Here is a 27379-nt window from a genome sequence, read left to right as displayed (position 1 = left end):
AATTATGCAGAACAGAAAAGAATATTTGATGGATCTAGCCAAACTGTGGCAAAGGGAAGCATCCCTTCATTAACAGGAATGTGCCACTGTTTATGCACTGTCAAGGGGAGTGCCATGAGATTTACTGAAGAGACTTTTTCTGTGGTTGCCTATCTACACATGTTTGCACCCCTGCTGGCACTGAATTAGGTGGTACAAGCCTCTTGGACCAGTAGGTATTGGATTTTTCTTCCCCGTACAAGGTGTGCCTGGCACGAGAGCTGATAGACACCACAGATCTTTCTTAGAGACACAAAGAACTGAGACAATCTCCAGCCTTCCCTTTCTGTAACAGCCTGCTATACCATGGGATGTAGGCAAAGCTCTGAGGAGAAAGAGGCAGCGCGGCGGTCCCGTCGGATTGACCGCCACCTGCGCTCTGAAAGCCAGCGCCAACGAAGAGAGATCAAGCTGCTTCTCCTGGGCACCAGCAACTCTGGGAAGAGTACTATTGTGAAGCAGATGAAAATCATTCACAGTGGTGGCTTTAATTTGGAGGCTTGTAAGGAATACAAACCTCTGATTATCTATAATGCAATTGACTCCCTCACACGCATCATTCGGGCTCTAGCTACGCTTAAGATAGAATTTCATAACCCTGACAGAGCATATGATGCTGTGCAGCTCTTTGCCCTGACAGGTCCAGCTGAGAGCAAAGGCGAGATCACCCCTGAGCTTCTGGGAGTCATGAAACGGCTCTGGGCAGATCCAGGTGTGCAGGAGTGTTTCTGCCGCTCCAACGAGTACCACCTGGAGGATAATGCTGCATACTACTTAAATGACCTAGAAAGGATTGCAGCACTGGACTACATCCCTACCGTGGAAGATATTCTGCGTTCTCGGGACATGACCACAGGGATTGTAGAAAATAAGTTCACGTTCAAAGAGCTGACTTTCAAAATGGTGGATGTGGGTGGACAGAGATCTGAACGCAAAAAATGGATCCACTGTTTCGAGGGGGTTACAGCAATAATTTTCTGTGTGGAGCTGAGTGGATACGACTTGAAGCTGTATGAAGATAACCAAACAGTAAGTACATCTTCTGCTCCCTAATCCCCTTTTATTTCTCTTCCCTTCCCCCTCATGAGTTTGATTGCTTTCGTTTACTTGGCTACTTTTCCCTCACTGTGTTAGATTTTCAAAATGTATTTATTTACGGTTGAGGTTCGTCTCAAGTGACAGCAGAAATTTGTCAGGTTTATCTGGGTAAATAATTATTCCAAATGTAACAAAAAACAGTAGACATCTTGATGTACAGAATGGGTAACTTGGACACTGTGGGCATTGTTTTGCAAATCCTGGGTAACTGAATCTAAAATAGCAATGAGTACCAGTTGTGTCCCCCATTCCTCCCTCCTGCTTTTTCTTCACTGGGATTTTCAATCAAGATTTGGGATAACATAAAATTAGTTTAAAACAAAAACCCAAATAAGGAACTTTAACATTTTCTTTAGCTGTTTTTGTTTATGCGGTTGACTTGCCTCATCCAATGAATATTCCCTTTTAATACTATTGTTAGTCTCTGGTTTGCACAGCACACAAATAGAGTAACTATGGAAATATGTAAGTACACTTACAGATGTGCAATTATGTGTTTGTAACAACATTCGATTTGCTTGAGATAACACAGGGTTTTATTTGAAGTTATATCTTGATGGACATGTAAAATGTAATGCCTGAGAGATGGGAGTTTGTGGGTAAGGCTGGGAACAAACAAGGATTCTACCATCTTGTGGTTCGTAAGCATGCTCTGTTTTGAAAACAGATGCTGTCAGGAAGTATTAAAATCTATACTGTAAAATTACAAAATCAACTTTAAAATGCTTCTATTTCTCTTATACTCCCTTACTTCTTCAGCTATTTTATATTTAGAAAGCTAGTTCTCTAAGTATCAGTTCCTAGAATACTCAAGAACACCAGCATCCTTGTTGTTTTACTGCAGGTGCATTACTTAACTGATTCTGGGGAAGAAGTCCCCAAAAAGAAAATTTTACTTTATCTTTTATTTATTTTTATACAGTGTTTGGGTACTAACAGTATCAGTAAGATCTTTTAACTAGCTCTAGTGATCTGGCTTTGTAGTTCTCTACAGAAGTGGAATACTAGTCAGCCTTAACATCTATTGCTTATCGGTCTTTCTGCCCCTTGTTCAGGTGTAGCAGACATATCTGTATTAGAGTTGCTTTATGGAGTGTCTTAAGCTTACTATACTACACATGTGTAAGAGCTATATCATCTGCTGGACATCCTCTGGAGCTTGTGTATGTGTAACCCTACTTTATATGCAGCTGTCTATCTCCTTTTCCTCTTTTGCTTTAGAATTTCAGTGAACTCTTGAAACTCTCATAACAGACTACCGACTTATACAGGCTTCATAAAGCTGTAATGTGGGGGAACATTTTGAGAGGAAGGTGAATTTCCTCCACAGACAGGCTCAGTGGGAGAGCTAAAGCTCTACCTAAGTTGTCTGTCAGAGTGAAGATTTCACTGTCATGGATTTTCTTCTCTGAGAAGCTATGCTGTCCTGTCCTGGAGAGGGGGCCCACCATTACTTTTGTCACTGTTGTTTGCTTTGCACTGGACTTGTATAGCGTCAACACGGATGCATATCTGACTCTTCAATTAAAAACTGCTATTGAGAACTGCTGTCCTCTTTAAAGATTCAATATCCAATGCTCTTGGTTTTGATAATTATTGGAATAACTGCAACAGCTTTAACAAAACGCAAAGGCCTCCCCAAATTATACATATAGTATATAGCCCTTGCTGTTCACCACATCCCTGAGGAAAGATGAGCTGTACCAGGATTTGAAAAAAACTTCAGTGATTTCTATCTAGTCTGCTATTTGTACAACATCACTTATCATGGTATCACAGTACAGATAAAAATATGGTCAAATGGCCTAGGGGATTACACAGCTCTGGAGATAAGAGTTTACATTGGCTGAGATGGGGAACTGCATGAGATGGATGGGGCTTTTGATTGAGAAAAAAAGATCCACAGGTTCCAAATTTTCTGTCAGAAGTTGACAGAAGTCATAGAGATAGGATTGGAAAGAGATGCCAATAATTACCTACAAGGCCTATGAAAAACACACAAACCAAATAGAAGCATGAATTAGTTAAAATTGTAGAACAACACTTCCCTGAAATCTTAGACTAGGTCGTTTTTTTGTTTGTTTCCTTGTTTTTTTGCTTGCTTGTTTTTACTGACGCTTTTCTGTAAAGTCTTCCTCATTCAACTTTTGGGTTCTGCTGGCCCAAACTATCATAAAATGAGAGGATTGCTGAAGATAATGCATACAACTGTTCCCCTCACATCCCCTGCATTGTAATTTTATACAATCTGTTATAGTTACTGGTACAATTATGAGAAATTATTTCAGTTCATTTGTACTTCTAACTCCGTTGTCAGAGCTTTAGGTTGCCAGTTTTTGGTTGCTAACATAGTTTTTCAGAAAGATTTTTTTTTTCTTATTAAAAGGGAGCTAAGTGATAAGTTTGAGAAGCAATTATACTTAGGTTTGAACCAAGACTACAAAATAGTTTCCAGAAATAATCCTTTTGTTTTACAAGTTTCCCTTATATGGTTGAATAGCTTTTGCTTGCCCTTTTTATGATTCTTCAAGGAAAAAGATGTTATTGCCAAGAACATTAACCTAAGCTGAATTTTGATCAAACGTTTCCATTTTACTGCAAATGGAATACTCATTATGAGACACTAGTTAACATTCTGTAGGCCAACTTATCAAAGCAAATGTTTGCACCTATGAATAAATTTAGACTAGAAAACAGAAACACTCTAGCAAATAAAAGTTATGCTGCAGAAGAAAAATAGTCTGTTCCACATTTAAGGTAAACAACGAACCCACTCCTTCTGGTAAGAAAATAAGCTACTATAGAAATACTTGAAGATGTAATGTGGTTTTTTTTCTCAACTTCTGAAACTCACGATTCAGAATTGCAGGCAAAGTCCCGTGGTTTGCCAACACATTAAGACGTACTCCTCCATAACAAAAGCTTGCATAACAAGCTACTTGATGAATTTGGGTTGGGAAGGGGAAAATTTGGGGATAATTTCTGCACTGATGTGAAACTCTTCATAATTAAATGTATTCTAGGTGTAGTACCTAGAGTTAGTATTTGCAGTTGTTTGACATAGGATATAAGTAAGTGTGGGCCTGAACTCTTTATGATGTCATCTCTCTAGAAAAACTGGTAAATAATGGTTCTAAATTTGAAAGTGGAAGACTGAGAACTAAAATCTTGCATTTGGATGGTCAGTTTGATCTTTCTGTAGGTCAAATAGTCTGTTTTGTATGTTCAGTTTTGAGTGTATAACTGCAAGTATCTGAACATTCTGGCAACTTTGTATTCTATGACGTGTTAAGTAAAAGTTACCATCATTAATTTAAACATTATACAGGATTATATAATACTTTTATTTAATTTCTCAGGGAAAGAACAAAATCTGTCAGCACTGTGATGTAGTAACTTTTCTGAGGGAGAAATTCAATGCCTCTGATATGAAAAACTTTACATACATCTGTTGTAAGGTCTGCTATTCAAACGTCTATGGAAGAAGTGTTTTGGAAGAAAAAAAAAAGCATTTTCAGTTGATTGGAGGCTTAAAACTATTGTTTTATCTCTAACAGTCTTGATTTCGTCATTGTTTATGTGACAGCCTGTGTCTCTCTGTCTCGAAGTATGCCTGTGAATTGCACTGCTGGTATCTGTTCAGATTTCTAAGCCTTAGTAACTTGTGCTTTGCAGGAAAGTGCTGCCATCACTCTCAAGTTCACATTCTGCTTATCAGTGCTGCAATTTGTTTATCTGTGAATAGCAAGACCGAAAAACTGAATTCTGAAAAAAACACCTGATCCAGTTTTATGGGATTTTCATATTGAAGATGTAGAAGTTCTGCTTTATCAAGCACCTTACTGTTTACTAATGGGCTTGGGTAATATTAAAGGGAATGTGAATTTATAACAGAAAGCCTCTTCTTTCTTTTATCCTAAAGAAAAGTTCTATTAATGAGTTTGTTAATCACAGTAATGTTTAAAGAAGTACACTGAGATCAGCACTGTCTTTTGACACTTTTCTGTAAGGAATTTAGGAAAGAACTCCTAATGAGTGTAACAGGGCAGATTTGCAGCTGAACTAATGAAGGCAATTTGATATAGAAAAGCAACTTATTAATGTTATGTGGCTAATCAAAAGCGTAAAACTTGAATGAAGTGCACAGAAGTGCTGGTATTTGTATTTCAGTAAGGTACAGAGTCTCCATATAGAATCTTGCTAGTCCAAAACTAGTGGTAGAAAATAGATTAGTTTAATCACAGAACTTGTCCCAGTGATTTCCATGAGAGTTCAGCCCAACTTGTAAGTGAAATATCAAATCCCAGAAGATTGTAGTTCCACCAATGTGCAGAAGAGAGAAGAAAAAGAATGCCCAGACTACTTGTTGCCTGGACAGTACTTCTTTTGTATTTGAGATAAGTTAAACTTTCTACTCCCTGGAGACAAATGAATGAGAGATGAGCAAGACAGACTTTTTTTTTTTTCCTGGGGCTTTTGCACTTTAGTCTTTTTCCCACTACACTTCATTCTGAGTAACATCGCTTGCAGAGACAAAATTGTCTGTGCTAACACTTCACAGATCTGGCCAAACCAGTATTTTGGTTTGTCTGTTCAAAATATGTAATACTGACTTGCTTATTAAATAGCAAACTGTTTTTACTTATTAAAGTGAAAAAAGAACTCTTCATTTCTGTCCTACAACTTAGGCATTTTCTTTCATCGCTCTGTGTAACAGTATTTTCCTGCTTACGTAGTATTATCTGCAAATGTGATCTGTGCATGTTTCATTTCATATGTGCTTTTCTGCTAGCACAGAGCAAAAGTAGTTTTCTGTTTCCATGCTCATACTGAATGTGACTCAACTAGGTAACAGCTGTCTCTTTTTTTGATATGGTTGCAGAATTGGTTTGAATGATACCTTTGGAATACTATTAATCTTATTATAAAATTATTATTCCTGACCAGCACTCTGAGAAGTTTGCCTTAGGTTTTTATATGCCCACTCTCTGTTATATCAAACAAATTACTTGTCTTAATTTCCAAAGCCCTTAACAGCTGATTGACCTTTTTCATCTTTTATTTAATGTAAAATGTCACTTCTGGCATTGATAATGGTGGCCTCCATGACCTGCTTGTTAAATTTTCAAGTGATCATCTTTTTGCTTTTACACTTATTGAATTCTGTGCTTAGATATGAACAGAAAACTCCTCCCAAGTGTCACATCTTCACTCAAACTTTTTAAGCTAATGTGGTTTTGGAGAGCACTACTTGATCTGCACTCTCGTGTTACTCCTCCTGTCTCTCATCATAAAAAGTATTGCAGTTTCCTTGCAGGTCTCCTCATATGCCCACCTGTGCACTTAGTTTTGTTACATACCTGCTACATGCTCTGGATAATTTTTATACTCAAAGATGTTGTTACAAGGTGATTAATGGAATGAGTAAAATATGAACATAGGAGACTGAATTCATGAGATATCTGTCAGAGATTCACGTGATTCATATATAGAATTTACTTATTCTTCTCTCTCTAAAAGTGGCAATAGTTAAATATATATAGTTTAAATATTGATGTTAAAACTGCTAGCAGGTGGCTTAAGGCTCAGTTAATTTTTATTCCTGTTTTTACAGTCATTGCAAATGAATGAAAAAAAAATTAGTCACTTTTGAGTTTATGTTTTACTATAGCCAAAGAGTTTTTACTATAGCAAATGAAAGTGCAGATGGAAGAGCAAAATAACAAACAGAAAAGACTCCAATAAGCCTAGTGCAAAACTAATCTTTGGGACTGTCAAGGAATTATCTAGTTATTTATTCGGAAGGCCCTATGTCATATGCAAATGATTTGAATTTTGAATAGGCTGAGGGGGAACTGTGATACAGGCCATGTGTAACCTTGCTGGCACCTTTTATTAACAGTGGTAAAAATCCATATTGGCAAATATTGATTTAGGTGAAACATCTTTCCAACAAACTAAGTCCCCTGGGAATCTGAGAAAAAGATTGACGAAAACTGTGCAGGTGTTCTTGCTCTGTGACACCTTTCCATTTCAAGATGTTTCAGAGTGAATTTTGTGTGGGAGCAAAGCCTAGATGGCTTCAGAATTCAATGTGTAATCTTTTAGCATTGTAAATTGGATTTTAGCCTTGACCTTTTTTCAGTTTAGAAAGTAATATATATTTTCCCTTATAAAAGTTTACATTTACAGAGAGGTGTTCAAGGCTTATGTCCAAGCATGTATATTCTAAAGTATGTAAATATCAGTAAAGTACTGAAAATATGTGAAAGAATAATCGCTTAAGATGCAATTTACAATGCTTTTCACTATGTACGAAGGCTTGTTTTCAGTTATATGCTTCTGCTGTAGTTATCTACATAACGGAACATGAAGGACGCCATGCTCCTGAATATCCTGTGAGCTTCAAGCTCAGAATCATCTGTAGGAGGAGGGCTGTGGATATTGTTTGATAGACAGACAGAAGTTACGTGAAACTCAGCTGTCAATACCAGCCCCCAAACTATAAGAAAGGCAAAATCCCCAAACTCATTCCAGTAATGCCCATCAATCTAGAAAGTGGGTAAGTTTCTACCAAGAGGGTTAACTTAGCCATTGGAGCAGTGTGTATGAACAAGTGACATCTGTCTAGCACCTAAAGAATTGTAATGAGTCTGCAGCAAAGCCATTGCTACTGTCTGGGAGAAAGCACCTGTTATCCGTATCTGTTTCATGGACAGAGAAATTGATTGTATAAACTCAATCACATCTTATTGATAAGGATTCAATTTGTGAAGGAAAGGAACTGAATTCAGCCTTCCTCAATGAGATTGGAAGGTCAAGATCCTCTTTGAGAAGACATTCATTCACTTACTAAAACTATCTACTTTGGAAGCTGGTAACAAAGGAACTTGTAAAACAGTTGACAAGCTTTAACTAAGAAAATTTTCTGGCGTGAGAGAAGAGAATAGGAAATGGAGTTGAATATTGAAAACCCTACAAGGTTTGACAAGATTAGTAACAAGAAAGTTAAATGATAGAGAAAAGAAAATCATGTATGAAATCTTTAAACACTAAATGACTATTCTTTGGAAAGCATAATGGCCCGGTTTCAGCTGGGATGGAGTTAATTTTCTTCCTCATAGCTGATACAGTGCTGTGTTTTTGATGTAGGGTGATAATAACACAGAAACACAGTGATGTTTCAGTTAGTACAGAGTAATGCTTACCCTGCGTCAAGGACTTTTCTGCTTCTCGAGTTGCCTTGCTAGTGAGGAAGCTGGAGGTGCACAAAAAGCTGGAAGGGGACAGAACCAAGACAGCTTACCCAGAGCAGCCAAAGGGATCTCCCATACCCATGTGTCATGATAAACAACTAATCTGGGGGAGTTGGCTCGGAGACAGGCTGGTCATTGGTCATTGGGTGGTGAGAAACTGAATTTTGCACCGTTTATCTTGTATATACTAGTGTCATTATTGTTATCATTTTTGTTATTATTGCTATTCTTCTTTTACTTTCCTATCCTACTTAAATGACTTCATCTCAAGCTGCAGGATTTATCTTTCTATCGATTTGCTATCCCATTCCACTAGGGGGAGTGACTGAACGGCTGTGTGGTGCTCAGCCGCCTTAGCAGGTTAAACCACAGCACATTACAAGGTGAATAGCAAATAATCATCATGAAGATATTACTGCTAACATAACATTACTTGTAAGCATGTTTTAAAGTAGTTTTTGTGAGCAGTTCTTGTTACTAGTCTGCATGCATAGGACAAAAACTGGGATAAACTAGTAACTTGGAGAACACAAATATGTGAGGGAAAACAAACAACAAAACATAGTTTCTGGGGGGAATTAATTCAGATGCTGAATGTATTTTAGTTTGCAAAAGAGAATTTTTGATAGTCTTTCTGAGAGAAATGAGGCTGTTGCATCTTTCTCTTGCCACAACAGGGAAGGTTTTTCCTGAGCAAATAGCCAATTAAAGGTGGGAGGAACGGAGTTTGATGGATTATTCCTTCAGTGGAGGACAGCAGAAGAGCAGAACACACTCAGCAGCATACACTGTTTAATATATTTCTAAATGATATGGAAAAGCTGCTGTTCAGTCTGACCTACTACTGATATTTTCAGTGGTATTTTTAATGATATTTATTCTTCTACACTATGCTTTAATAAGAAATTTTCTTTGTTCTCCTGCTGGAAGACTAAATCCTTGGATAGACTTCTGTATTACTGTCATCTCAGGTGTTGGTGTTGTACATAATGAATGGTTTGTTTTTCTGCACACACTTCTCTGGTTTTCATAGTGCTTTTGGGGTCTTAATATGGAAGCATGAGCGTTATTTATGTGCCACAGTACACAGACTCCTGGAGTTACATGTAGAACTCTATTTAATACTTTTAAGAAATATCTAGCTTGATTTTATTTTATGGTGAGAAGAGCAATAGAAATGTTTATAAAACAAATGATCTGAGATTTTAGCAGTACAGAGTGGCATTACAGAGCTTGCTGCTTGAATGTGTCAAGGCACAAAACTGCACAAGTTTAAGAAGTAATAGAAAAGTATATCAAGGCCTGTGAAAGGTCATGATAAGGCTTTTGACTTCAAAGTTCAGTTGCAAGTTCAGATCTTGAGAAGCTGGATTTAAATACTAGGAAAATATTTCCTCTGAATTTAATTGCATCCCACCACAAATCATCTATTGTTCTTAAACTATGAGATACTGGATTAAAGGGATCTTTGTCACTGGATGACAGTTCTTTGTCCTCTTATAACAAGAAAAGGATGAGATGGTGTATAAATCCATGTGCTACAGTGGGTTTTTGTTTGTTTTTTTTTTGTTTTGTTTTATTTTGTTTTGCTTTTTTGCTGTGTGCTGCCAAGACTTAAGCATGATTCTTGGGATATAGATTCGAGCATCAAACTGCGTTTTTTTAAAAGCTATTAATAGGCTGATTGGAATTTCAAAGCTGTCAGCCAATGACAGTGTCCCATGATTATACTTCAAAATTAGCAGATGATGAATAACTCCTCCAATTAATTCCATGAGAACTACTGTCACTAATGTTTTAACTATTTGATCTTGATATCATCCTTTATCAAATGGACTGAAAAAACCTGCTTTCAAAATACATAGTCCAGTCAGGTGTACTTTTTCTTATTACTTGCTGATTGGTCATATTGTGATTTACAAATAGGAGCCAACCCCCAAATAATTGATAATGGTTTAACAGCATTTAGCATAAAATCTGGGTAACAGAAGTAGCCTCTCTAGAAGCAAGAATCTGTCATGCCATCTCTGTGTTCTGGGGAAAAGACTTATGACTAACTTCATTTTATATAAAGACATGATGTGCCATAGTATACCACATTTACTTCAGGACAGCCTGGCTCTGAGCGGTTTTTCTTTTCCAGAACCCCTCAATTTCAAAAACCTTATGTTCTCTTCTTTTGCTGTTTCCCTGGCAACATGGCATGGCAAAGTGTCCTATCAGTCGACAGTGAGTTTTGCTTCAGTTGTGTCCTGCCAAAGCTAGCAGTGCTTCCAGCACACTGAGCTTTCTCACTGCAACTGTGACATGGCAATGAGCACTTCTTTCTATTCTTGTTTGCCAGAGCCAGTTGGTATTCCACTGCCAGAAATGATTACGCAGTAGTTGATAATGGTGGGTAGGGAAGTCATTGGACTTACCAGAGTAGGCTAAATTTTATAACTCCTTTTATTACCAGGTGTAGTCCATCCAGTAGCATGAATTCTGGCAGTGACACAGAAGGTGGATCTAGCAGCAGTTTGCTCTGCACGTTTACTGCTCTTCATAGATCAAATGGAAATAGTAATTAGAAATCTTAAGCCAAACTAAACCACAAAAAAAAAGCCTCACCGCAGCTTATGAGGAATAAGGAAAGTAATATTAACTGCATCCTATAAAATGTGAGAGGTCAGTAAAGAGGCTAAAGGTGTGGAAAAAAGTAATCCAAGGCTGAGAGCACTAAATAAAACATGGCTGTATCTGAAATATCCTGGAGACTGTGCTGCAGAGCATCTGGCTCGCTTTTGCTATCCGGAAATGCAGACTGAGACTTAAAGCATTTCAAAATGTTCGTTCAAAATAAATTGCTCAATACCCATTAGTACATAAGTATCTGAAGTATCTGAAAAAATATTCAATAACAATAAGAATATAAAGCCAAAGGATCGGTCAGATAAATTTCAAATTGAAATAGCAGTTCTTTCTATTTTTTCTCATAGAGGAGTCCAGTAAGTTCCAGCTCTGTGTAAGACATGCAGTAGGATCGCGCGTGCAGAAGCAAAGAAGAAAATTGAAGGGTAGATGACTCAGATGAGTATTTTGATATGTCAACTGTTAGAGCAGGGGAAGTCATCCTACATCACTAAGGCTTGCTGTAAGATTTGTTAAATGTCTATTTGGGAAGTAAAAATAGGAATGTTACACTGTTGTATTTACAAGAAAGACATCACAAATCTCTGTATCTGCATTTGACCGAATACCAGATTTTATGATACATTTGAGGCATTAAGTAAGAAAGAATTAACATTACCTGCCACTTTCTTTTTCTTCTGTGTAAGTCAGAGAACAGGCCAATAGGATATGAATAATTTCTTCTCTAAATGGAATTCCCTTATAGACTAGAATCTTAAAATTATCTGTGACTAAACTTAGGTTCACAGTCAGCTTCAGTTATGCTTTTTTCTGGTGTGAAAAATCAGGGATACATAGTAGAGCATGGTTAGCTTTAATTCTTACTCTTATTCCTGCCTTCTCATTGCAGTAATTATTAGCAATTGCTTTTTCCTACTCTTTTTTAAGTTGTAAAGTTTATGATAGTGAATTATTCATTATCTGAGAAGATGTTAGAAGAGCGACTGAAAGATAAGGAATGAAAACCTTGTGCTTGGTAGAAATATAAGTAAAACAGAAATTGTGGGAAATACTGAACTTCATAAATGTCCAAAGGAAATACAAGAAAAAATGACTATAATGTAACTCTATAATTTAATTTGAACAAATAGATTAGAAAAAGTGTAAGAAAGAATGGTGTAGTAAATTGTACTGCAAAATCTACAGTTAGATGATGAAAATCATTCTTTTTATACCACTGTAAGTATTTTAATATTTGAGGACTTTGTTTTACTGGAGAATAAGGGAAATGCTTTAGAATTCCAGCAGATTGGGTTGTAAAAGTTGATTTCATTTTAATAACAATATTTTTCAAATAAAAATGTGAATGAGAATATTATCACCACTGATTTTAATATGAGCAAAGATTCTAGATTCTGAACAATGGGGAAATTCAGCAGTTGTCTAAAAATACAGGTTGCAAACCAAAGAGTTTTTCTAGGAAATAGGTCTTAGAGATATAATAACTCCACTGTTCTTTAAAATAAAGATGTAAAGAGGTATCTGCCAACTTCCTTACACAGGTGACAACTAGAGCATGTGGTATCTCTGATGACACTAGAGGTTAGAGTTCAAGTAAATAAATTACCATCTTTTTTATAAGTAGCTGTGAAATATGGCTGACGTCTAGAAATGCGCCTTCCAGGATGAGCGATCTAGCTGCTGCTCTCCAAATCCCCAAACAAATTTACTCAAAGTATCTTATTCCCAATAGTTGTTTTGTGTCCTGCTGTTCTGCCTGACAACTTCATTGATTTAACTTTGGGTTGCTAGACAGAGACACAAACCATGTTAGATTAAACATAGCATTAACGTAATTCAGACATCTGTGTTCATCAGACTATAAATGAAGTTCAGCTCTTCTAAACCCTTAATATTTGTGTTAGTGAGATGTTGTTGATTCAGTGTTGGTATTTATATTTTATGCTTCCAGTAAAGAGCTGAGTCCAGAGTTGCTGTATTACAGTGTAGAATTGTATATGAAAGGATGTGGGTTGAATAAATTTTCAGTATTAAACTTCACAGAAAGGTGCTGTTAAAATGGCTTAGCTGTACTGATGATGCAACAGCAGATTTTAAACTTCTCAGTATTACGATGTTCTTCTCTGTGTCATAAAAGCCTCATCTCAGCTGCTTTCCTGATTGTTCTTTCGTCTTGCGTCAGTGGCTTAATCTTGATCTGTCTTGCTTTTCTCAGCTCCAGATGCATATGGCTTATAAAAAGAAATTGTCTTGAAGGAGATATTTATTTCAATATTTTTTCATTGTGGAAATGTCTCAGGATATTTGTTGCATGCAGAGCTGAAATAATAGGTTTAACAGACTTGTATATTACCCTCTCCTTGAATGTCATTCAAAGAAAGATTTACCAATGAACATGTCAAAAGCCATGCTGATTTTATTAATAAAAGCTAATGAACATTTTGATGGTCCATAAGTGGTATGCACAGGTCATCTGCCTTATGCTTTGAGAGTGTTTTGGGAGCAACTTCATGCACATAAATCAGTACAATATTTTTGGTATCTGCTGCTTGAAGTGACACTGCTATTATTTTGACATACTGAAGTGTTTATTTTTGTGTGTGTACTTCAAAATACTACTTCTTCAAGTAGTATATAATTTAATAGTGAGCTTAAATACTGCCTTTTTTTGTCATAGATTTTTTTTTGTTTTATTGTCTTTATACTAGATATAAAACAGTTCTCCATGCAGTGACCACTGAAGGACTGGAGCTTACATTTTAAATTAGAAAAGCTAACCTTCTAGGAGAGAAATGCCCATTTTTTCTATTAGAATAGTTTCAGTAGTGCTCAGTATAACTCCTTATGTTTCCTTATTCCAATTATATGTTATATGATTAAAAGAATCTTAAGAATCTGTTTCTTCACCAGGTTTATTTGCAAAGTATGAAGAAATCCTGTTGGTTATGTGGGTGGAAGAAAGATTTTTCTTTTCCCCTGTGCTTTGATGATTATTTACATGATACAGTTATCCCCACACTGTACAAAACAGCAGAAACCTGATTTTAATCTTATTAGGTTTACTATGTGTCAATCTGCTTCATGCGTGGCTTAGCAATAGCTTGATGCTAGCACAGCCTTGGCAACAACTCTAATTCAATTCCAAACTTCTTTTTTTTTTCTCCTTTCTTTCTCCTGTACTGCTTACTGATATTCTCCAAAGTGAGAATATCAGTATGATATAATAAAATACAATTTTGCTGCATCAGTTTACTGTGCATTTACAGTGTGATCTCATGAAGAACATATGTGATGGCACAACAGAGGGACATTCAACAGTGCTGTACAAGTAGGGTAATTTCTGAGTTTCATGGCAGTGTCCAGCATAGTAGGAAGCTATGGCCTAATGCTGTGGCATTACAATTTGTCGTTGTTCAGCAACTGGCCTGATATTAAATATGCCTCCACATAATGTTTCCAGTGCCCTTGCAATACAAGATTAATTTTTATCATATTTGAAAACAAGGATCTTGAAGCAAATTTGTGTGTCCATGGTAAGGAACAGCTGTGATTGCAGCTAGATTTTAGCACTGAGAATTTAAACATCGTGTATCTGTATTTCCAAGTTAAGTGATAGATTTAATCTCCAAAGATAGAAAATGAAGTAAAAAAAAGAAGAAGAAATTGCAGAAAATATCTAACAAATAGTAATTTAAAGACAAATTTAAAAACTCTTTTCTGAATGGGACATGGAAATACAGGAGATATATGTGTTTCTAAGGATGTTTAGATGTAGATCATTGGGTTAATGTAGGTCGCTCTACAAGTAATGCCTCTTATTTATTTCCATGGAAATGGGTACAATGAGCACAATCACACTATTTGATAGAGCAAATTCTCAGCTAGAACAGTTTTTTAACATAGTCACCACCCTCAGCTAAGCCTTTTTGCCAGCAAGGAGGAAGAGCCTGCGTGCCGCACTGGTAAAAATCTGCACCAGGGGAGCTGACCTACCATTGCCACCACTGAAATGCACACCTAGCACCTCACGTGCTGACATCCACTGTTGGGTCTCCACCAGCACTTAGCAAGTGTGAATGTATGTCACTGGGGGCAAATTTATTTAGCATGCAGAAATTCACTTATGTACCTTGGCTTCGTACACACTTTGGTGTCAGACACCATGTTGTCAGACTGCCCCTCTGCTGCCATCTGTCACATGGCAACAAAAGGTAATGGAATGCTGGTGGAAAGGTTCAATCTCTACTGCATCTCTGATGTGTTGGGCCAACATAATAAAATAGGAGGCATTACAATCAGAGCAGCCCTCGTATATCTCTGCAGTTCCAAGGGAGAAAATGGTGTAGTAAGTTGTAGAATGAAAGAAATGGTAGTATACAATGAAAAATAAATATTCAGTCTTTTCTCAGTCAAGTTGAAAAATACCATTTTATAAAAATATTAGAGGCTTAAATTGTATTTTCACCTTCATCCTGTTATCTTGCTTAAACAGCTCTTGCTGTTTTAATCTGCAGTCAAGACTGGAGCTATTAGCACCCTGAGTGTAATTATACCTTCTATATATTAGTAGAGGAAGGGGAGAAACTGTAGAATACTGAGTGTTACATTTCTGTACTACATAGTCACAAAATAAGCTGCACACTTCAGCAACTACTAGATACACCCTCTTTCCTCCTCTAACAATTAATGCAAAAGATTATGACATCTACTGAAAAAAAAAAACCTAGCTTGAGACTAGAGTGCAGCTGCACACTGATTCCTGATGATTGTAAAGAGATCCTTTAATGAATTCCCTCTGAGCTGTTAGTGAAATAAAAGTTGGATGGAGGTTAAAAGGAATTTGTTCGGTTTACTCCTGAGTAAAAAGCAGCAATGCAGCTTTTCAAAAATATTACCAATGCAATTCTGCTCAAGAGAAAATTTAGCACAGACAGACCACAGCGAATCAAAGAAATGTCACCCTCTGAGAATTCTGAGAACACAAAAGCCATTTTGTGCTCAAATCATACAATTTCTTCCTCAAAACATGAATATTTAAAATAGAAAAGTGCATTGGCAGAAACACTGACTGTGAATAAGTGAAGAGAGCACTTTAAGAAATCAATTTTTTTTTAGAAGTACCCTTACTTAAAGAAAAATTCTACAAAGTCAATTTTGGGAGCCTGACTGCTAGTACTGGAGCTTAGTTCTGCCTAAACAAAGATTGCAAACTTGCCGTCCTGAAGTGTATATCCTCTCAAGATGCAAACCGGTGCTCATCCCATCAGGTCCACTTCACTGACTGGTCTTCCACCAGGCACAATTTGAAAAAAAGAGTGTTTTTTTGGTAATGAAATATGCAGGGGTGTTCTTGTATCACTGTCATTTTTGGAGACAGAATGATTGAAACCCTTCCTGTAAACCATTTCTCAGGAATTAAGGGCTACAAGGAGTGCTGGCACTTTTCTAAAAGCTTCTTAAAGCTGAGTAGCATAAGGTAGACACATACAATTGAACTGTAGCATGTATTCCTCTGTGATACCTAGAAAAGTCATGGCCCGACACACTTCCTTTACTTTCTAAACAAGAATTTCTTCTGGATTAACAAGTTATTTGAAAATGTTTAGCTTTATGGCTTTGAATTATGTTGGATGAACTTTGACATTGAAAAACTGAACCCAATCTTTTGTCGTGCATTTAAATATTTACTTCTTTACAAATACACAATTTTTGCCTATGATAAGTAAATTTACTTTGATGATTCTACCACCTACTCAAAATGGCAAAAATTAACACCTTATGTCCTAGGAAGCAAAAGATAATGGACAGGTTATGGAGGTGGAGGCAGCAGAGGTTTTGTTCAATTCTATACAGTATATATAGAATTATATTATATGTATTTCATAATATACAGATTAAAAGGTAGTGACATCAATTGTAAAGTCTGTGAATATTGCTGACTTAAACTGGAATTTCAGAACTGACTACAGAAGCTCTTAAAAACCTGGAGAAAAAAAATAATCCTGAAAAAGCCTGATAGGAATTCCAAACTTGATACTTGTAAGACACATGATAAATGCACCATACCAGTTCATCATAGCAGAGTTAATAGAAACAAGTTATACTGCTTCAGATACACATATATATGTATATCTATATGCAGTCAGAACTTCAAAAGAGCAAAAATTCACAGGTAGATTTCCCAGACACAGGTGCAGTTTGAGGTTACCTGATATTGTTATATCAAATACGCATTTTAAAAAATGCTAGTTTCAAATAGTCATGGGACAGCACTACAAAGGAAGGTATGGTCACAGGCTTGGGATTCAACATAATTTCATTGTCAGTAGTTACAGTTGCACTGACTAGATTATTATTACATCAGCATTGCAGTTTTGAGAAGCCACAATGTACACTGATCCCCTAGTTTATATTGAAAAGTATTACATTAATGCCATAGATCACTGTAATCAGGTTTAAGTTCACAAGAAATATAATCTCCAAGGACAAATGGGGAGCTAGCACTACACTTTTTCCTCTTTGTGATTAACAGAAAGGCTAGTGTGCAAATTTAAATTATTTTGAAATAAAAACCAACTTAGGTCAGAAACATACATGACTTGGTTGTTTGTACATTGACTTAGTGATGATCATATTGATTCCTAATAGCAAATGTCTAATACGCTTCAAAATTTGATTTGTCCTGTACTGGTGACGGTGCTTCATTCCCAGCTCAGCTGCTTACTTTTTTATGTTAGGGGTTATAGAGGGGATATAAATTTTTAACGTGGAGAACTGGGCGGGTGAAGCTATCATGGTGCAGCTTGATGAACACTTCACAAAATACCAGGGCAGCTCTGAAAGTAATGCCTCCTGTTTTATTATGTTGATCCTTTCCATCAGTATTCCATTACATTTCATTGTGGAATGGCAGACAGCAGCAGAGACAAAATGGCATCTGTCATGGAAGTGCGCATGAAGCAAAGGTGCAGCATTGAATTCCTCCTTGTAGAAAAACGTTACCAACTGAGATTCACTGACAGTTGCTGGTGGACATTTATGGAGACCAAATAGTGGATGTGAACACAGCAAGGCAGTGGGTGGCTTATTTCAGTGGTGACACCATTAGATGAGTTACCTCTGCTGGTGCAGGTTTTTATGAGCATAGCACACAGGCAGTTGTTCATCACTGGTAAAAATGCACAGCTAATGGTGGTGACTAAGTTGAAGGAATAGTGTTTTCTAGCTGAGAATTTGCTCTACTAAATAGTATCATTGTGCTCTTTTTATTGGTTGTACTTTCCGTGGAAATAAATAGCAGGCACTTCTTTCAAAGCAACGCACATAATAAACATGCTTATTGTTATTTGAAATAGTCAAAGGAAAAACAGAGCACTCATCACTGTGCTTCATAATGTGTGAATGATTTCTTGAGTAAACTACTGCAAGACGTGGACTACTGACAGTGGCACCTGAGAAGAATATAAATATTTATTAAATGCATGGGCTGAGACTAAGCTGGAAAGTGTTTGAATGTGAAAAGGGAAAGGGAAGCTTGTCATAAAGCATGCAAATAAATAGATGTAGAAATACAAATATATACAAATGCTCACTTTAAATTGGAAAATTTTAAATGCAGTTTATGTAATTTCCATGCGTCTGCTGAGACATCATGTTTATTAAACGATTTTCACTTTAAAGAAGTTTACTTTGGGTTTAAAGTTCTAATATATTGGCTGTTGACAGCAACTAAAGTATTACTGTTTCAAGAAACATTGCATTTATTATTAGAGAAAACATTTTTTAGTTGAAATGTGATCATTAGTATAACATGTGCCTCTACTGCAAGTTTAAATCATCTCCTCTTCCCTAAAGGGAGATTTCAACTTCCAATGGGAAAATCTTAGAAGCTTTTTATTTCTTGTTACTCAGGGAGGACGTGCACTCCAAATAACATAAATCTGACCCGTAGAGAAGGCAGGAATTTACCAATTACCGCTGCTCTCCCTCTGAAGATCTTGTGCCTATTTTCCCTAGAATGTGTCCACTTAGACATATGAATAGTATAGACGATCATTTGGGAGCCTTGATCACCCTCTAATGTTACCAAATTTTACAAGCATGTTTTTTCATCTGTGAAGTACATGTTTGAAAAAGAAATGGAGCCAGAAGAACGAAGTTAGAAACACGTTTAGACTGTAAAACAGCATGGATACAGGATGAGGTGGAGTAAATATGGTGATCTGGTGAAATAAAATAAGAGTGAGTAAATGACAGAGCAGTGTTGTTATAACCTTATTCTCAACTTCTTGTTTCTGTATATTTTGATTCAGGCTCTGCAGCAGTGTTAATTTTTCCACAGGTTTTCTGGCCCTGTTCAATGAATATTATGGATTTTCTGTGATTAATGAGGGCTTATATGATAAATAAGACTGTCAACTCTAGGAACAATGCTATCATCTGCTTCAGAGGGAGGAAAACGTGAGATGAATGAAGCATAGGATTATAGGAAAACAGAACGTTTGTATGATTAAAGAAGCCGAGTCCCACTGAATAACTGTACTAGATACCTCTGAATGTCTGTAGTCCTTTTTGGTTGCAAATCAGTTTTTTAAATAAACACTTTCATGGTTAATTCTAAATTCTTCCTTCCTTCTCTCTAAGGTACCTAATCTGATACCTTGTGATTTGATTTGTAGAAGGTCTGATAACTCAGAGCTATAGCAGGTATCAGTGAGAACTTCAAAAACCTCTTATAACTCTGTTAAATAAAGAAAAGCATGTGCTGAGAAAAGAGGTTTTAAGTGCCTAAACTGGGTATCTAGAATTACTGGGTCCCTTCTAACTAATTTCTCCTTTTGTAGTTTCCTATTTCTAAATCATTGCTAGCGGTACCTCTTAATCTGACAACATGCTGGGAAAACAAATGTAGCCAATGAAATACTCAGATATAGTAATTATAAGCTTGAGGAGAAACTAGTAATTCTGTCTTTTCAGCAGCTCATAAATAGTAATTTTATAGTAAAGCATAAATCTATAGAATGAGTAGTGACAGTAAAGGAAAATACTGACTGGCACATGAAGAAAAAGAGGTGTTCATGCAACACGTGAGTTACGTGAATAGTATTATATTGAAAACAATTATTTCAGCATTTGACATTTGAGCATTTAATTTTACAACCTTTATGTTTTCTAGCTTACATCCTTCTTGTTTTATATTCTTGTATAAGTTCTTGTAAGTTCTTAAAAGAACTTAAGAATAAGAACTTAAAAATAACTTAACATTGAATGCCTGGAGCCTGGATGTGGGCAGCCTGGTCTGGTGTTGACCCTGCACACAGCAGGGGGTTGAAACTACGTGATCATTGTGGTCCTTTTCAACCCAGGCCATTCTGTGATTCTGTGATTCTTAAAGTAACTTCTTTTTCTCCCTGAGATTTTAATTATTTTTAGGAAAGCATCAAATAAATATAGACGATGTATCATAATTTTATCTCACTCTCTCTTTATGGTATGTTGCATACTTCTGTGTATTTGTGGTGGTCACTAGTTCCTGGGAAGTTCATTTCGTACTTGCTGATTAAAAAAATAAAGGCTTTTTTCTGTTAATTTGGGTAGGAAAATACACTGTTGAACAGCCAGTAGAAGGTGGACTTCTAACATGATCTATGATTGTAAACTGACAGCTCTGTTCTGAGGGGTTATTACAACAGATTTTCTATGGAAAATAGTGTGTGGGGAGGTCATGCTTTAGGTTTTCTGTCAAGTAGGAGTTATTAAATGTATTTGGTGTTATTTTTTTTCAGAAACTGTCATTATGATAGAGTTCTTTGCTATTAATAATCTTTAAAGTTTTGTTTTCCTTACCAGTATGCTTGTAGCATTCATTATGGTAACTGTAAATGAAAAAAAAGTATTCTATCATTCTAACTATACCTGGAGAAAATAGTGTGATTCTCTTATACAGGTGAGGCATTATTTCACTTCATTTAAGGCAAGTGGTTGCTTTGGTGACAGACCTTTGGGCTACTCTAAGGTGAAGTGAGCCTGACAGAAAACAAAGCAGTCAAGAATGGGTATTCAGAGAGGCCACAACTACAGTCTTTGACTATTTCCTTTTCATCCTACATCATCAAAAGAAAAGTGACAGCTAAGTATAGCTCTTTCCAGCAGAAGAATAACCCTTGTGGTTAAATTCTCCCCTTTGGGATGAAAAGTTTGAGATCTGCATAAAACTGAATACAGAAAATTGACTTATCATATATGGTTTCAATGATAAATATGTTCTTACAATTCATGGAATTAAAGATTGGCCAGATGTGATCTCTGCAGGTCATTTATTATCGCATCCCAAATGAAGCTGGACTGTTGCCAACAGTAAATCAGGCCAGCTATAGCTTTATCTAGTTGAGGGGAGAAAACAACTACAGATGAAGATTTCATAACACTTCGAGTCTTCTGCTGATGTTTTTCTCCCAAATTCTAATCTGAATCTTCCAAGCTGCAGTTAGTGTTCACTGCCATTTGATACTTCATGTGATGTTGCTGATAAGAATTTATCTTCATCATCTTTGTAACTATGCTTCAAGTAATTAAAGGTTTTTATTAGATCAACCCATAGCTGCCTCTTAGGCAGTCTAAATAAGACAAATTCCCTCATCCTCTCCTTGTAGGTCTGTGCAGTGTTCAGTTACTTGCTGCTTAGGCTCAGAGGGCTAAGATACTAAATTTAAATGTCTCGCATGGTTATATCCAGTGGATTCAATTACCTTTTTACCACACCACTTATTCTTCAAATATTTTAGTTTCACTTAATTTCTTCAGAAGGTCTGATGGTGTGAGTCTCTAAATAATATATCTCAAACAGAAAAAGATTTGTGGCGTTTTCTGAAATAGCTACCAGCATATGCTAAATGCCAGCTGCAATCACAAGGAAAAGCTGCAGCAGGAAAATAGAAGCAGCTTCCACTGGTTCTTCCTAGATTTATTGACTTTATTTTGCCCACCTTTCTGAAAAACAAACATTACTATTCCTGCACTAATTTTATCCAGCATATTTTCTGTTTACCTGAGATAAATTTTCTTTAGTTTACTAAAGGTTTCCGTGGTCCCCAAATGCCAGACATTTAAAAATAATGAAGGAGAAATGACTGCAAGAGAAAGTTCTTAAATATTTAGTACAAATGATAGTTAATTCCCTCATTTGTGATAGTTTCTCTCTTCATTTTTCATTTTCACATTCAGAAATCTCTCAGCTATGACCAAAAAACTTTCATAGGGAGGCTGTGAAGAAATACTACATTCCAATTTATCTCTATTCATCAAGCGTTTATCCTGACCACTTCCTATCTTGATAACAGGGTCTTGCCTTTTGAAAACTCTTAGCTGTTCTGGAACTCTTGGCTGCAAAGCACACCTGTTCCAGAGAATGATCAGGGATATTTGTACGTTTGTAAATTACTGGAAGAATTGAAGCAGCCATCTGTTCTTTAGCATGTTTTTCCCCTTAAGCAACCAATTCCTTGTTCTCATGCTTGGAGAAGAGCCTGCAATTACACCCCAACAAGACTGTATGGAAAAGGTATGAGCATTATCTTGCCTATCTTCTATGTAATTCTGAAATTACAGCAGTATTTTTTTTTCTAATGCCTAACCAACTGCCCCCCTCAGGATTCCTGAATTGGAAAAGACACTGCAGAGAAGAAATATAACTTTTTCTACCATTACTTTTTCCTCCATGTTAATAGAAAATTCTCTTAGCCCCTTTGGGAGAAGTACAGTAATTTGTTCTATTTTTTTAATGATTGTAATCAATAATCCTCCCAAGTTCCCTTTCCTGTAATATGTAGCTTTGCAATATTGACAAAACCAGAAACGTGTTTGTCATGTTGTCATGGAAGTCACGGGATCTGGCCCTTCCTTTTTGCTCTTGCTCACTGCCTGGCAGAGAGTGGGGGGTGCTTCCAAGCTGTGTGCTTTCAGGTTTGCTCTGTTTCAGAAAATTCTCTCTCTCTCTCCTATTTTATTTGATTTATTAGGCTCAATTTCAAGTAGATTGCATTATGTTGTGTTATCTTGCATTCCAATATCATAGTTAGTAAAATAAGATTGTTGCCTCTGTTCTGGTTTTTTTGTTTTTTTTTTTGCTTTTTTTTTTCCACTGAGCCCAGCTCCCATCTCCCTACACCTTTTCCTTTTCCCTTCACATTTTTGGGAAGACCATGAGCGGATACATCATGCATCTTTAAGGCTCAGTTTTGAGTGTCAGCCTTCATCGTAGAACTGGGGACATTTCGTTCTTATTTAAGATATTCAGGTATATCAAGATGTCATCTGGCTATAATAAACTAAGAGCCCTGCCATGCATGTCTTTGAAATGTGATTAATACACTACACAAATCATACTGCCATCAATTCTGTCATCTGAACTCTTCAGCCTTTTCCTACTTTCAGCAATACATGAACACAGCTGAACAGCACATAGTTTTAATCAGAAAAAATATTGCTGGATATTGAAAAAGTTTGGAATTATACCTTGTTGCTTAACTGTGGTAGCTTTTCCTTAAAAAGAAATGAGTGCCTACCTTAGAAATCTTTCATGTAGACAAATATCTGACTAAATACTAGAACACAATGGAAAATATTGACCTTTAGGAAAAATGCCTGATTAAGCTATGATCTGTATTTACTTTTGACAGTACTCGAACGATTTTTATTTTAATCAGCTAGAATACTTTTCAAAACTTTGCATCTGTTTACACCTATTGGTGCCAACCTACCAACAAACAGCCTTGTGAGAGCACCACGGACAGCTCCCGCTGCAGCAGGAGCGCTGAGGGAACCACGCCGAGCAATTACAAAATGGCGGCTGACTTCCAACCGGCATCCCTGCTTTCAGTTTATAGCAGCACTGCACTGCTACTTCCAAACTTGTAACTGTGTTGGTTGCTCTACATCGGTCATCATGGAACTGCCTTTTTAGGGCAGTGCACACAAAGATGTTCAACATATCTGGCCAGATTCAGCGTTCACTTAGAAGTGAACAAGATTCTAGCTGTCCCACCATAGTAGAATGTGGTTCCTTTTCTCATGTATCCTTTACTGTTATACAACTTTTTTTTTTTCCCCTCACAACTTAAACCTACTTTTTCCAAACATTTAGTTTTAGACCTGCCCTCATAACAGTCAATTATTTGAAAAAATATTAACAAATAATAAGAGCCAGACTGTAGAAAAAATTATCAAAATGAGTGAATGAAGGTTCCTGAAGTTTCTTGCTCAGGTAAGATGGACAGTCGCCAAGCAGAAGAAGTGCTCTTTCTGTAAACACATTTTGCTCATTAATAGAAATAATAGTATATTCTGTGTGCTTTCTGAAATGCTATCTACCTGTTATCTTCTCACCTACAGAGTCGAATGGCAGAAAGTTTGCGTCTCTTTGATTCCATCTGCAACAACAACTGGTTTATCAACACTTCCCTCATCCTTTTTTTGAATAAGAAAGATCTGCTGGCAGAAAAAATCCGACGCATCCCCTTAACAGTCTGCTTTCCTGAATACAAAGGCCAAAACACTTATGAGGAGGCAGCAGTCTACATCCAGCGCCAGTTTGAGGACTTAAATCGCAACAAGGAGACCAAGGAGATCTACTCACACTTCACCTGCGCCACTGATACCAGTAACATCCAGTTTGTCTTTGATGCAGTGACAGATGTCATCATTCAGAACAATCTCAAATACATTGGCCTTTGCTAAGAATCCTTGGGCTAATCTGTTCTGCTGAAGTAATTGAAAAAGAGGCTAACCATTTCCACTTCTTGTGGAAACAATGGGGCAACGCTTAGCCCAAGGAGAGAAAAGGGGAAATCTGATGTATGTATGCAGTTCCTCTTATGCCCCACTAGCCTGTTACATTATTTTTCACAAATATATGTTATGGAGAGCGGAAGTCTCCTCTCCAAAAAAATCACACACACATAACAAATAAAAATGCCCCCAGATGAAAAACAAACCACACAAAAAAATTCAAACAAAATCAACAAAAGAGATTGAGGCCTAACTCTGTGGAGATGTTTTCACCACAGTCACTGCACTTCTATTCCATTTGTTTCATTCTATTTCCTACAGTGGGAGTGTTATCATGTTCTATGTAAGAAATAATCATCCAATTGTCCTAAAATTTTACTGACATGAAGATATAAAGCTGGTGAGTGATAGATGAACTCATTTGCATGATGTGAAGCAGAATGATTGCATTGGGGTGAATAACTAGTTCAAATCAAAAGCTGCAGAAAAGGAGTGCTTAAGGAAAATATTACTTAAAGATATAGAGAATGGACATGTACCCTCTATACTGGTACACACAGCCCAACTGTATACACAGGCGTCAGGTATGCACATGACTCACAGCATATACTGTGTACACACTTCTGCTTTACTCTTTCATGGACACCTTGCCTGTTAAAGGAATTGTTGGTGCACAACTGTTCTGTGATTTCCAAACTGACTATCAGCCCTTTCTGCTTTTTAAGGCTTCAAAATATGCAGCAAAACTACAGAAAATGAATCAATGAATAGGCCAAATTAAGGTCAGTGTTTCTTCTACTGATAAGGAGTTTTATACATCAAAACAGTCTTCTTTTACATCTTTTTTTGCCAAATCTTGTGGTGTTTCACAAAAAAAAAAAAACAAAAAAAACCCAAAAAACAACACTCTATATTTAAGAAGTAGCTTAGTGTTTCTTTTTTAATACAGATAAAAAATAAATCACAAAGCAGTTTTTTAAATTATTGTTGTAGTGTCTGGACTGCTGAATGTGAAAGTTGCCAATGGACGATTCTGTTCCACTGCTCCAAATACATTCTGGGAACTGTAATGTTGTAACAGATTTCCCAAGAAACAGGAGCCATGGCGATTGTGTAGTGTATAGCCTCCAAAGTCTTTTTTCGTTGGGTTTTTAATTATTTTAAAAAACGTGATGTATTATTAGAAGGTTAAAGATGAGCGATATGAACAATAACTAAATGTCTTGATATTTCAATTTAATAATTTAAATTATTTACAGTTTAGTGAAGTCAAGGAAACTGAAGAGATACATTCCTCAGCTCCAGGTTTCATCTCATAAAGAAACACTACTGGATGGAGTAACATTCCGGCAAAGGTTTGAATGCATAAGAAACTCTGTGGGACTATACTGGAAAATCGCAGATGGATCAGTTGATTCTTTCCCCTGCCATAGAAAAGACTTCTTAAAGACTTCAGTGTAAAGTTGGTGTGTAAATATATGTTTGATAATTGTAAAGCACATACGTACACAGAGACACAGACACACATGCACACTGGAAAATATCCTTCTACTTTTGTTCCCCCTACGTACTATGATTAGTGCAAGAAATCTCAGCCAAGGGCTCTCAGAAATTTAAAACAAAATGGTTAATAACATCAACATTTAAACTGTCCACTTAAAAAATAAATAACTCAAATGATAATGCATTTGTCTATAGTGTGTTCATTACTTAGTGTTATGATATACCAGTTACTTGAATACTGTTATGATTCATTTAAGAATACTGAGTTTTATTAATTGGTTCCAGAATGTTTTGTTCAATTTATTCACTAACATTCAGGAAATTTCAATCTTAAGCAATTACATTTGACCAACTCTGCAAGTTTCAAGGGATGTCTTCCCATGTAATGTCTTTAAAAATTATGACTGCCTGTTGTTGTTAGATGTTTTTGGGAGATCGTTAGTAGCAATTTTAGAAGAGAAGCCATAGATCAAGATTAAGAAGCAACAGGAAAGAAAATTGAGAGAACTACCATAGTGTTTCCGTTCTAAATTGCTTTCTATAGTGTGATACACTTTTATTAGCTAATTGTGAAAATTGTGGAAAAGATTTACAATGAGCCTGGCCTTCCTTTTCCCATTAATGGACTGTGAGCTGGTATGCCCCTTTCACCTCTGGCTTTCATAGTACAGTGGCCATTTCAGACTGGTGAAAAGAGTGACAAGAAAATACTGGCTTTTATTAGAGCACAGCTTCAAGATAAGAAAGCTGATTGAAAAAAAAGCAAAACAAAAAGCATAGTTAATTTTGAAGAGAATAAGAAATACTTTATCAATTACAAAAAAATTATTCAGTTGGGAAGGTCCTTATAAGTACTATAGGCAATCTACAATAGCAGTGAAGAACCTAGGGCATTTTATCAAAAGAATAAAGATTTTTCTAAATAAAAGAAGTTAATTGCATTTATCCTCAAATTGAGGTTTTTGGGAGATAAAAGAGAAACCGAAGCAGTGCATTTTACTACATGTTTGTAGTTAATTTACAGATAAGAATGTGATGGAATAAAATAGTAAATAATGAAGTTTCAT

At 36.4% G+C, this 27379-nt stretch overlaps 2 protein-coding genes across 2 annotated transcripts in view; one reads left to right on the top strand and one right to left on the bottom strand.

The window, feature by feature from the left end:
• Nucleotides 1–27379, bottom strand: part of RSPH14 (radial spoke head 14 homolog) — a gene marked incomplete at both ends in the record, with an annotated part of 68170 nt that overhangs the window by 34244 nt on the left and 6547 nt on the right. The window lies entirely within an intron of this gene.
• GNAZ (G protein subunit alpha z) lies at nucleotides 346–24758 on the top strand (the record flags this gene model as incomplete). Its single annotated transcript, XM_079543975.1, has 2 exons — nucleotides 346–1068; nucleotides 24414–24758. 2 exons carry the CDS (start codon nucleotides 346–348, stop codon nucleotides 24756–24758), a joined length of 1068 nt encoding a protein of 355 aa, XP_079400101.1.

Source organism: Tetrao urogallus (assembly GCF_951394365.1).
Source record: "Tetrao urogallus genome assembly, chromosome: 17".
In the NCBI taxonomy this organism is placed as follows: Eukaryota; Metazoa; Chordata; class Aves; order Galliformes; family Phasianidae; genus Tetrao; species Tetrao urogallus.
Note: the sequence above shows the minus strand (reverse complement) of the source record. Positions and strands in the feature narration are given on the sequence as shown.